At 43.4% G+C, this 13,774-nt stretch overlaps 1 protein-coding gene across 1 annotated transcript in view; it reads left to right on the top strand.

Annotated features, from left to right (window-relative positions):
- Positions 1-8,013, top strand: part of LOC124270139 (cyclin-dependent kinase 20-like) — a 61,148-nt gene extending 53,135 nt beyond the window's left edge. The window contains 2 exon segments of the mRNA XM_046705162.1: positions 6,826-7,076; positions 7,108-8,013. Coding sequence (XP_046561118.1) covers positions 6,826-7,017 — 192 coding nt within the window. The 3' untranslated portion in view covers positions 7,018-7,076; positions 7,108-8,013.
- Positions 8,014-13,774: the final 5,761 nt, after the last annotated feature.

Genomic DNA, 13,774 nt, shown 5'->3' on the forward strand with positions numbered 1-13,774 from the left:
TCCTCTTCCCTCCAGTGATCCGCCAGGGATGTCCTCGGAGGATGGGCGTGGGACGTTGTCCGCCACCTCGCAGAAGAGGGCTGCCACTTCGAACATCCCTTCATCGCAGACGAAGAAAAGAAGCCATCCTCTTCGCAGAGACGGCCACACACCCCTAAGACGACAAGCAGCTCTACGGGGACGTCTGTGCAGACAACTAGGACTTTCTCGGCCGAGATTGTCCCGATGGAGGAAAGAGAACTCTATGATGAGCCGCCGCTCCTCACCCCGGAGATACATCACCCCAAGAAGAAGCAGGTCTCAGCAACGGTAACATCAGCGCAGTTATCTACGCAGTCCGTGGTATCTACACTGACGGCAGATGAGCGATCCCTGGACCATATCACTACCAACGCAGAGAGGGCAGCTCATCTATCACCGCAGACATTCAACCCCGGGGCCTTCATGCAGCAGTTCTCACAACAGATCATGGAAATGATGGAGAGGCGCTTCGCGCAGGAAAGAGATCGACAACCAGCCTTGGACACCACTCGCAGGGAGGACCCGGACCTGCACAAAGGACCCCCTGCCGCCGACGCATTGGAGAGGCCTTCCATGGACGACGCAGATGAACAGCCTTCGGTCTTCGGAGACAGCCTCAAGGACGTCATCAACATCTCACAGATCAATGAGGGACTCGCCGAGGCCTTCACGAACAAAGAGACGCTCACCTCCACGCAGGTCTCCACGCAGATCGCCCTACAGGCGCAGCTCTACAGGCTCATCTCCACGCAGGTCTCCATGCAGGTCTCCACGCACGTCTCCACGCAGATCTCCGCGCAGGTCTCCACACAGGTCTCCACACAGATCCCCAGCGGAGGATGTTCAACGATCTCCGATCAGCGCCCCTGAAACAGAGGACGATGGCGGTATTATCTTCTCCGACGCAGAGATCAGATACTGGATGGCCAACGGACTGGAGTCACCCTCTAAGGAAGAGAATGCAGCACTCACATACCTGATGAAAGACGATGATGTCGACACAATTACTCTACCGCCAATTAATCCCATCTCGGAGGTTCCAGAGAACTTGGACGCAGCCTTCCGGAAGGCAACGAAATCCCAGGCACCGAATATTCCACAGTTCAACGCTAAGAAGTTCTCTCTACACAATATGGACCCCTTCATGAAGGCGCAGGACATCGATGATAACTACAAGGTCATCAACGCCGCCCGGACCAAGTCTTACAAGATTGACGACAAAAAGCTGGCGCAGATAGAGACTATGACCAGAAGGATGTTCTTCGGCCTGAATAGATCCAGGGCAGTGAACGAGACGCTCATCGCCAAGTTCAAGGACTCTACCGCAGAGGAGGACCGGATGATCTACTCTGCTCTACTCATGCAGAAGAAGGACCAACAGTTTATAACGGACCATCTATCATCCATCTCAGCAGGGTTGGCGAGGCGGCAAGGTCTACTAGCATCCTGCAACTGGAGTGAACGCTTCACGAAGTCTCTGTACACAGCTCCATGGTCGACGCCATCCATCTTCGCAGGGGAGATTGGCGACGTCGCCAAAGAAGTTACCAAAGACTCCAGAGAGGTCCTCATGATAAAGTCCATTGATACCCTAGCCAGTGTCATCAGGCAGACGTCCCAGCGCTACTCGGGCAAGTCGAAGTTCCCAGGCATCCAGAAGGCAAGAGACAAGAAAATGAGCTCCTCCAGAGGCTGGAAGGACTCTTTTCGTAGCCCAGCCGGCAACTATAGAGGACGACCTGGACGAGGCAGGGCACCCAGAGGCACCAAGGATCAGAGACGATGAAAGAGGGGTTCGGAACGACTGGAGTCTTCCACCCCCAGCCATTCCTGTACAACCTTCACAAGTGGGTGGACGCCTTCAAACTACTGGGAGAACTGGGGAATTCTTCAAGATCCTTTTGTATCCTGCATCCTAAGAGACGGATATCGCATACAACTACAAGCAACTCCGCCGTTGACAGACGAACCTCACAAGTTCAACTTCACGACCCATCGGACAGAGAGGCTACGAGAAGCGGTCACATCTCTACTAGAGAAGGAAGCCATAGAAGTGGTGGACCAGGACCAACTCTCACCAGGATTCTACTCCCCAATTTTCCTAGTGCCAAAGAAAAACTCCAAAGAAAAGTTTCGACTCATCTACAACATGAGGGCCTTCAACAAAGATTATCTACGCAGACCACCAAAGTTCAGCATGATACATCTACCACAACTCCTACACCTCGTCCGTCCGATGGACTACATGGCCAGCATGGATCTACAGGACGCCTACCTGCATATTCCTGTACATCGGGACTCAAGGAAGTACCTGAGGTTTATACTGGACGGACGACACTACCAATGGAAGGTCCTGCCATTTGGAATATCATCGGCCCCCTGGTTGTTTACAAGGGTGACGAAGCCCATAGTCGCATACCTACATCATCGAGGTCTACGCAATGCATTCTACCTAGACGACGGGATTCAAGTACATCAAGATCCCAAGCATCTCAGACTTCAACTGGACTTCACCATCAGACTGCTTACACAACTGGGGTGGCTAGTGAATCTCCTCAAGTCGGACCTAGTACCTACACACGACCTACAGTTCCTAGGAATCCGGTTCATCACAACACAGAACCGCATAGTGGTACCAGAGGACCGATGGCTCAAGATACAACAGACGATCTCGCAAGTTCTACTCTCTCGGTGGCCACTACGACAATGGCAGAGTCTGTTGGGTCTCCTCACATCAGCGCAAGACATGACAGTCAGAGGGAGACTACAACTACGCCCTCTACAGCTCATCTGGACGACCCGGAACCCTTCGGACTCCCGGACGCACTACGCCCATATCTACTATGGTGGACCCAGAGATCGAATGTTTGCAGAGGCACCTATTTAGCAGAGCCGGAGTGCACGATGCATCTCTATGTGGACGCATCACTCCAAGGTTGGGGAGCACATCTCGACAACGACGTGTCAGCTGGGACATGGACCAAAGAGGAGAAAGTTCTGCACATCAACATGCGAGAAATGAAAGCAGTAGTAAACGCCATACTCCACTGGACCAACATTCTGCAGGATGCGCATCTGATGGTACATACGGACAACTCCACAGTGGCGTTCTACATCAACAGGCAAGGATCAACAAGATCGTCAAACCTCCTGGACCTCTGCTTTCAACTGTTCGGCATAACAGACGACCTGAACATCCACATAAGAGCATGCCACATTCCAGGAGCCAAGAATGTGATCGCAGACGCACTGTCCCGTCCAACACAGCCGTCCCCAACAGAATGGATGCTACACCCAGAGATCTTCAAGCAGATCATACAAGAGATGGGAGCACCACTAATAGACCTCTTCGCCATGAGATTCAACAATCAACTGATAACATTCGTCTCACCAATACCAGATCCACAAGCATGGGCAACGGACGCTCTAAGCATCTCCTGGGAAGGACTAAACGTGTACGCGTTTCCACCACCAGCTCTAATACCGAGGGTGTTGCAGAAAATCAGCCAGACGAAGGACCTACAACTGATTTTGGTCGCGCCCTACTTGCCAGCGAGAATATGGTTCCCCATTCTCATACAAGAATTAGGACAACCTCAACTGCAACTACCAGAGTGGACGAATCTACTAGTACATCCTCACACAAAGCAGGTGCACGGCAACCCAGAGGTGTTCCGACTACACGTGTGGACTGTATCAAGGCGTGCTTGAACAAGAGAGGATATTCCGCCAGGGCAGCGAAAGCAGTCACACTAGCTCTACTCAAGTCTATGCGCAACTTGTACGACGACAAGTGGCGAAGCTTCGAGACATACGCTGCGAGGACAGGCTTTACAGCTATAAAGGTAACACATCCTCAAGTGGCGGACTACCTTTGTCACCTACGACAAACAAAGCGGTTAAAAGGGTCAACACTTTCAACATACCTAGCGGCATTGAGCTTAGTCATCTCCATGAGGATGGGTGCCAAACTGACGAAAGTACCAGAGTTACTGGCCTTACTACGCTCTTATAAATTGGAAGACCAACAACAGAGATTTAAAGCTCAACGTAGCTCTACGACATCTCACCAGCGACGTCTACAAACCATTAGAGAGGACATCCTTCGAGTTCTTGACGCAAAAGACGCTGTTCCTACTCGCCCTAGCAACAGCAGCCAGGATGTCAGAAATACATGCTCTGGACTACGAGAGAACACGATTTGATGAAAATCAAAACACCGTGCATATGGGACTACGATGGGATTTCATCGCAAAGAATCAACTGCCAGGTCAACCGGACAGACAATTCCACGTCCCAGCATTATCATCCGTCCTTGGACCACAGGATACGCAGGATCTATCCTTGTGCCCAGAGGGGGCATTGAATGTATAACTACAAAGATCCAGGATCAGGAGACGGAAATTCAAGCGTCTTTTCGTCCCGATATCAACAGCGACACAGACAGAGGTCTCCCGCACTACGATATCAATCTGGATCAGAACTGTCATACTACGGGCCTACAAAGCAGCTGAGTAGATCCTCCAAGAGCCTCCAACTCACACGAGATTAGAGCTCTGGCGTCAACACTCGCTCTACATGGGAATTGCTCTATCAGGACGATAATGGAGGGCTGCTTTTGGATTACCTGAGGGACATCGCCACCGAGGACGTCTCCGGCATTCACCATTTCGGCCCGCTGGTTGTTGCACAACAGTTGACGGTCCCTCAAAGGCGTTGAGACGAAGTCTCGCCCTTTTATCACATGACTTGATAAAGCCTACACTCGGAAGAGTTCAGCTTGGAGTCTATATGCACGTCTAAGGACAGACTAGCATAAGTGATATGACCCAGTACTTGTAAGGATACTCGTACAGGAAAGGGTCGCTTCTCCACTTGATGCTTGCATCAAGAGATGGAGTCGCAAAATCCACATAAAATGTTAACAGAAGCCAGGACCAAAAGTTAACTATTGTGGTCCCCCCGTCAGAGACAGCTGGAAGTACAGGGTTACAGCAGCAGCAGAGAAAACAGCAGTGCCAACATGAAGTTCCCATAGGGGGGTATATAAGACGTAAATCACTACATGAAATCCAGAAGTAACTTGACCCGCCTCCAAATCCGACGGATTCTACAAGCAATAAGCATGAGTCAGGATAAGGAAAAATATGTAATTTTCTGAATAAAATTGATATTTTATACTTATCCTGACTCATGAGGTAAGCCCTCCCAACCTCCCCGCTAGACTGTTTTGGATTTCCCTGCAAATTAAAGTGTCGGGCTCATAAATTGGAGAGAGTGAAGCATGTGGGAGCGGTGGCGCCACTTTTCCCGCCAAAACGGCCAGAGGGATAACTCATGGTGAGTAGTGATTTTACGTATGTTTTTATTGAAGGGAGCTTCAATAGAAGATACAAGTGTTCCACTAACGTTCGCAAGAGGAAGGAGACAAGCAATAAATATGAGTCAGGATAAGTATAAAATATCAATTTTATTCAGAAAATTACATAACTACAAATGTGATTAACTAATTTTCTAACAGTACATAGACCTTGGAATTTTTGTGAAATTTAATGACGAAGATCTGAGGCCATTTATGTTGGTGGGATAGCAATATATTTATCAGAAAATCTTGTGATTTGATGAGTGAGTGGGTGAGTATGGTTTTACGCTGCTTTTAGCAATATTCCTGCAATATCTCGGCAGGGGACACCAGAAATGGGCTTCACACATTGTGCCCATGTGGGGAATCAAACCAGGTCTTCAGTGTGTCAAGTAAATGCTTTAACCACTAGACTACCCCACCACTCCTATTATTTGATGAAAGGGAACAGGGCACATATGTCAGTTTATTCGGTTAAACTACAATGGAAACTATCTTGCTTTTGTTGGGGTTTTTTCTCGGATAATACCAATTTATATAATATACTACCCATCAAAAGTTTAGACTCACTTAAAGCACTCATTATATGTTATATCTCTATATATGAGGTTTCATCGAATATGAATTTCACCACTAACTTAGGGGAACCAACTGCAAACCTTATGTAGATGAACTGCACGAAGATCATGCATCAAACTGCTGAAAATCATGTGCACATATCAGGCATGTCAACAGCTGCGTTTTGGTGTAAAGTTTTGTTAAGAATTCACCAATTTTCACTGAGTTTCATCATTTATTGAACTTATGACAATAAACTTTTCAACATTACTAATTTGTTTTACAATACATCAGTTCATGTGTAAACAGTACCTTTACACAGTATGGAATATTTTGCAACATCTAGTTCAGAACAGTTGACTGAAGTAAGTGGCTACATTTGCACTAGTGAGTCTAAACTTTTGATGGGTAGTATATGTAATTAGTCAACTGTACTTTACATGTTTGTTGCTGTTTGTTGAGGTGTCTGACATATGCACCTATTACCTATACCGTATAATTGTCTCTGCCATCTTGAGACAAGAAATGTCAAGAAAGGTCCTCTTTGAATTGAAAAATTGCATACCTTGAGTACTCTTTCATTAAATGTCTGTAAGTATTTCATGTTGTCAGTTCCACATATCTATACAGAAATATAGAATCCCATTTAAAATCTGAATAAACTAATCCATATCAGGACAGCAAAAACTGTATTGTGCTAAGAGAACACAGGGCTCGATTTAAGAAAATGAAACCTAATTGCACCTGGTGCAACCTTAGGTAATAATCTTGTTGCACCAGACAAAAACACAGGGAATTTTTTAAAACAGTGTGTTTAAATCATTACTATGTTTCACATTTCACAATTCACAGTTACTTATCCTGTATTCTCTTTTCTATCCAAGGCACTCCTGCATCCATACTTCTTCACGGAGCCCCTGCCTGCCCATCACTCCGAGCTGCCCATCCCCCAGCGCACCCGTCGGAGTGGGTTGCATCACAAGCATCAGACCCACGAATACACAATGGACACTCCCCTGGAGGACTCGTTGCTGGACCCCGAACTGATAGCACCTCATGCCATCAGGCTGAAATAGAAGATCATCAGGCTGAAAATAGAAGATTCTTGTGGGACCCCCAGACTGATAACATGCCATGTCAGGCTAAATAGAAGATCCTTGCCATACTACTGTCAGGCTGAAATAGAAGATCCTTGATGGACTTTGAACTAATAGCTTCCCACAATGTCAGATTCAAATTGAAGACCCTAAGTTAATAGCATCCAACACCCAGCAAATCACATGATAGTTTCTACGCCTAGGGTGTATGATGCAATGTCATGTGAATGCTGCTCCTAACACCCCACCTTCCCACCAATCATATTACATGGATGATGGACTGCAGTCAGTTTAATGAATTGCACTGTGAACTGTTATTTCACAACATATTTCATGACTTATCTTTCTTTGGTGGATGGTAAGGTAAGATGTTATCTAACTGGGTTTTATTCTCTTCTTGTTATGATGTACAATTGAGAATTGAAAAGGACAAAAGATGGCAAAGAATGTCCCCATCCTCCTTATTATTTATATCATAGTACAGCTGTTCATTACAGTGCTGACAAGTCATCAATTTGACCAGACCTACCTTGCTTTGCTGGTACTTGTAGTCCAGTACCCCTGAAGATCTTGGGTTAGAATTGGTCTTCAGTAACCCATGCTTGTCGTAAGAAGCTTACTAACAGGATCGTGTGGTCAGGCTTTGCTGACTTTGTTGACACATGTCACCAAGGTGTGCATATCTGACTCTGGATTATTACAGACCACTTTCATATATAGCTGGGCATGTGATGAGAGACACTGTTAAACATAGAAAGCACTGTTTAACATGATCCAGAAGAATGTTCTGTTGTGCAAATGGTGTACAGAGAATTTTCATTAATACCAGGTTAACTTCTATAATTATGAATATCTGAACCTTCAAGCTGTGTTGTCATTAATCCATATCCGCTTGAATTATCATATTTCTTGAAAAGATTTCTTTCAATTGTATGGCAAGGCAATTTTCATGAATAAAAATTTAAAAGAAACTGTCGTCAAAATATTGAGGCTTTATTTAAATTTATGTGTGTTTGGTGTAAACCACTTCAAAGAGATATATTTTGAAATTGTTGTGTAAAATGAAAATGGGTAATATATAGAATAACCCCCTTGACTCGTGATAATAAATATGTGACGCACTGAAATAAAATTCACTGGTGACATGTTTAGTATGCACTTGTAGCTATAGCTTGTTGGCGACACAGGGGCATGTCACGCTTAGAAACAGCGTTAGAAAGACATATAGGTATATAGACCATGGAATAATTAGGATTGGCTATTGATATGGATCATGGAGATCAATAATCATTAACTAGATATCGATTGATTATCACAAAATATATGAGGGTAGCCTAGTAATGGAATAAAGTGTTGATCTTATCTTAGTGAATGACCTGGAATAATTAATTTCCCATATGGATCACAATGTGTAAGCCCATTTCTAGTGTCCCCATTGTGATATTGCTGGAATGATTGCTAAAAGCAGTATAAAACTAAACTCACTCACTAAGAAGGGTGTTCTGACTAAAGATTCATGAATAAAATAAATTCCTCACAATAATTTGCAATAAAAGTATTAACAATGACTTAGTTTTCATTTGAGATAATATGTATTCTACCTCAACACGATATCTCTCTCTCGTTGAGTTTTCTCTCTCCACTCTCTCTCTCTACTTTAAATGTCCATGTGATTACACAAAAGCCCATTGATTATCTCTCCCCATTGTGACTGCACAATATATTACCAGTATATTGGTATCACTCACTAGAATATGCTAATCACCGAGAAAATCCGGGTTAGAATATTGATCTTCAGTAACCCATGCTTAGTCAGGTGGTCGGTTGGTCAGGCTCACTGACTTGGTTGACACGTGTCATCGTATCCCCATTGCGCAGATCGATGCTCATGCTGTTGATCACTGGATTGTCTGGTCCAGACTCAATTATTTACAGACCGCCGCCATATAGCTGGACTATTGCTAAGTGCAGCCTCAAACTAAACACACTCACTCACTCAATATGCTTTCCTATTGCAATACATTTTCTAAGAACCAATATATTGGGTAAACTATTGTGTGAAGTATTGTGGTCATTTCTATGCTTTAAGTTAAAATCTACACAGATTTCCATTCACAACTGTTGTTTCCTTTAGTGATTTATTGACAAAACAGCATACCTTACAAACTATTAATCATATAAAAGATTATACACCCTAACTATCCAACCAAATTTTGAGATTGCAGTTGTCAGAACCATGTAATATATTTTTAGGGCTTTAGTATGTAGACAAGAGGTCCTGCTTGTACAATCAGTGTCATTCGCTGTCGAACACTTTTGCTCTCAGTATATCACAATAGATATCACAATATGTTGCAACACAATTTATTTGCTGACACACAGTCCAACTCTCCACAGTTAACAACCCGTGAAGATCCTGGTTAGAATGAATCTTCAGTAACCCATGCTTGCGACAAACGGGATCGGTTGGTCAGGCTCGCTGGATCGGTTGTCACATGTCATCGGTTCTCAACTGGTTTGATCACTGACACATGTCATCGGTTCCCAACTTACAGACAGATCACTGGATTGTCTGGTCCAGACTCATTCTCACTCAGTCACTCATATTAGGGTTCCCAGTTGCGCAGATCAATGCTCATGCTGTTGACCACTGGATTGTCTGGTCCAGACTTGATTATTTATAGACCACCGCCATACAGATGGAATATTGCTAAGTGTGGCGTAAAACTAAACTCACTCACTCATTCCACAGTTAACCAGGTAGTTTAAACAATATGGAAGTTGAAATATGATAATACAACATATAATCTTCCAATTCAAGTCAAATACCTTAATATATGTTCAAACATTCTTCACGGGATCGGGTGTTCAGGCTTGCTGACTTGGTTGACACATGTCATCGGTTCCAAAATGCGCAGATCGATGCTCATGCTGTTTGTCACTGGATTGTCTGGTCCAGACTCGATTATTTACAGACCGCGTCCATATGGCTGGAATATTGTTTAGTGCGGTGTAAAACTCAACTCAACTCACTCATTCAAACATTCTTCAGGTAAGATACAAGTGCTGGAATATACTGAATCGCAAAAGTAACGCAATTTCTATAGTCATGGGTGGTATTAATCGAATTATCACGGATGTATTCTGTTCCCGGCTGCCCTTAATGGAACATGCTAAAGTACTTGCGGAAAAAAATGTTTTTAGGCAGTTACTCTGTATCCCTAAAATTCACACAACTGCAAAAAGCATATGTCGTAATAGGTTATGCAGAAAAGCATGTTTACTTGTAAACTCGGGCAAAACTTACGGAAACAATACGAATAGCTGCTGAAAACAATAGATTAGACTATATATGACAATTAGGTCACTCAGCAAGGTCGACTCACCTACAGGCACAAGGGGTCATCTCAAACATATTTTATGCTTTTTCATGCGTGTTGAATACGTTTCACCTATTGATTAACATCTTACGTGTTGTTTTTTTTGCATAAAACTTATGTTGAGATATGAAAAAGAGTATGATACCCATAGAAAAGCTTAAACCAACCATCCTGTTAAATGTCTAAAAAAATATGGGTGACATGACAACCCCAAGATCGACAGGACTGGATAGTATTTGTAAATGTTATGACATACCATTTACATCCCCTGTTTAATTCCCCTAAAGGATTATCTCATCTTAGCGGATATCTATATCCCCTAGCCCGACCCCCACAACCGTCTGCGACGCCCGTCCTGGTTTTGCTTTTGAGACGACCCTTCATACCTGTTTGTTTTTATCATGATAGTGAGACTCCATGGCAGCTACATCCTTAATAGTTTGAATGTTTCAGTTTTAAAGTTATTATTTTTTACGTCAGCTATCGTTTTTAATGAAGCTAAGTCTAATTTCAAAGTGGGCCTTCAAATAATATCCTTTGTAATACAATATCAGCGCACACTAATTTGCATAAAGCCATGGTCTGTTCCAAATAAGTCACATTGGACTTAGAAAAAACCGCATTGCTCATTTCTGTACTAATCTCTCCTCAGTAAAGTCCTTTTTAACGTTACCTACCTCCCTGCCACAGAGACTGTAGTTAGGCCGAAGTTATATTTCACACTCTCACATATTAACTGCATAAAGTGTAGATATACATGTGAAAAAACGGGGTTTTTTTCTATTTCCGTCAGCACTTTAATAAGTAATATTAGCACTGTGATCTGTGTAAAATCATGACATTCGCGCATGTTCAATATTTGATCATAAGTATTAAAAATACACCTGTTCAATTAGTCGGTTCCAAATGAATTCCCGTGCTTCAAATACTCAATAAAACCACCCGGAAATTGGCCAACACATGATGTTTATCGATATTATAAACACAAAAATAAACCAAAAGGTCCACACGCGTTTTTGTAGGTTTAGTCTCGATGTTGACAGTCCCAATTTTGACAGTGAAATTTCACACTTCTGTAATTGATCTAGCCAGCTGTACCAGTTTTGACAGTGAGCTTACGGTCGTCCCAATTTTGACAGTCCTCGGCTCACACATGTTAATTAATCCCTGTGTCTGCAATCATTGACATCGAGTAGGGTACAGCAGTGAAGTGTCATCAGCCGGCCGATGTTGATGGTTGATGTTATGAGTCGAAATGGTGACACGGGTCAAGCCACAATGTCACCAACTCAATAACGGGTATGTTTACCATGGGCAACCCTGCATCTCAGTCTCATGAAGTCTGTCAAATGGGCACGGAAGGCTTGTGGAATGGCTTGCCATATTCTCGGCTGTAAAATCACGAACGTTATCTGGCGGATTTGGTACACGACGTAGACGTTGATCCATTTAATCCAACACATGCTCTACAGAGGAGGGACCCTGTGATTTTGTAGTCAAGGCAGTGCTGATAAAGACAAAACATAGCAACCAAAGCCATATGAGGACGGGGACTATCCTGTTGGAATGTCAGTAGTGGGCCATGGCGATGAAGAAACGGAATTGCCTCTGATCTCGGTAGCCCACACCTGTCAAATTGCCCTGAACAACAATTAGAAGAATTCCCTGACATGCACTTATCCCACTTCCCATCTCAAACCACCACGGAAACACCCACAAAGCGATTCGTCTCCAAGACACAGGCTTGAGCCTATCGCGGCCATGACATCGCTAGCTATCTGAAGACACGTTGGGAAATGTTAAATCTACTCGTTTTAAAAACAAACAAACAAAACAAGGGGAGATAGTACCACATTTGACGATTTTCGTTAAACAACAAACAAATCGCATTGTCAAGGTTCCAACGTTAAAAGCCTTAATGTGCTTCCCATACATTCTTGCTCACGTATCTCGCACCTGGAGATTTTCTCAGCATAATGTTACTGTTCAAAGCACAAGCGTGCTATCTCTGTGTCCAACTATCTCAGTTCGTCCATCAAATTCCTTCTGTGATTAGGTGTAGCTTATACTTTTGCAGGTCCAGTGTAAATATACTTTTTTTATAACATTCTCAGCAATTTGAGTAAATTATCAATTCCTACCTGTCTATTTGTGACAAACTGGAAGACCGTAGAAGGAATTCCTTCATCGCTTCAGAAAGCCTTCCCTGAATTTTCTAGACTAACGGACAACAGCAACAAATTGCAAACGTACTGATTTAAAATTTAATTAACAGAAAGTAGCAATAAACTAGTAGATTCTCAGCTTCGTGACTTTATTCTCCATATGTCAACGCCAATACAAAATGAGGCAAAATCTCGATCTCAAAATACACGAGGTGACTGAGTAATGTATTTGCCTTTTAAAAAATTAATTTAAAAGTAGAAGGGTTTATTTTGTGTAAAGGCCATAACACCCACAGTACAAGGTGGTACGATAGTGATTTTTGAGTTACCATTTTCACACAACAACGCTAACAGGAGCAGAATAAACATGTTCTGAGAACTTGACAAAATTATTTATTATATTAATGTCAGATGATGAAATTGGGTTTTACGTCGTGCTTGTGAATATTTCGCTCATATGACGACGTGCATGCGTGTGTATGTGTATGTGCGGCTGCTTGTACTAGCCCAGACTGAAGCTGGTTTTATAGTGCTAGCCCACTGAGATACCATACCTCAGTGAAGCATGAATACCCCACTCAGACACAGTATACTGACTCCGAGCCGACCAGTCCTTGTTGTACCCATTAATGCCGAGCGCCAGGCAGGGACCAACAAGTACCATATTTTAACGTCTTTTGGTATGACGCGGTCGAGGATCGAACCCGCGACCTTCCGCTCTCCGGGCGGACGCTCTAACCACTACACCACGGAGGCGGTCACATACGCTATGGAGAGAATAATAACTTCTATGGACCGTTTTCGGAATGAAATGCCGACGCATATCCTCATAGCGATTACGATATACAATATATACAATATACAATATACAATATATACAATATATACAATATACAATATGAATTTCATCCTCAATACTTTTACAGTGCTTGCTTATCACAATATCATCATTACAAGATGCAATACCTCTTCTAATATATTTATTACCTAGTACATTACATTCTGATCTAAATGATGTGAGGAGCCTATTGAACTTATTGCTAATGTTCAATGATAGATATTTTGCATAAGTCAACAGATTTATGAGAATTATAGAAAGACAGCTAAGGAACATCTAAGGAACATCTGGGATTCGAACCCACACCCTCAGAGTCCTAATCGCACCTATAAGCTCACTCACTTAACCTGACG

Source organism: Haliotis rubra, unplaced genomic scaffold (assembly GCF_003918875.1).
Source record: "Haliotis rubra isolate DU_JTF1 unplaced genomic scaffold, ASM391887v1 Scf15, whole genome shotgun sequence".
In the NCBI taxonomy this organism is placed as follows: domain Eukaryota; kingdom Metazoa; phylum Mollusca; class Gastropoda; order Lepetellida; family Haliotidae; genus Haliotis; species Haliotis rubra.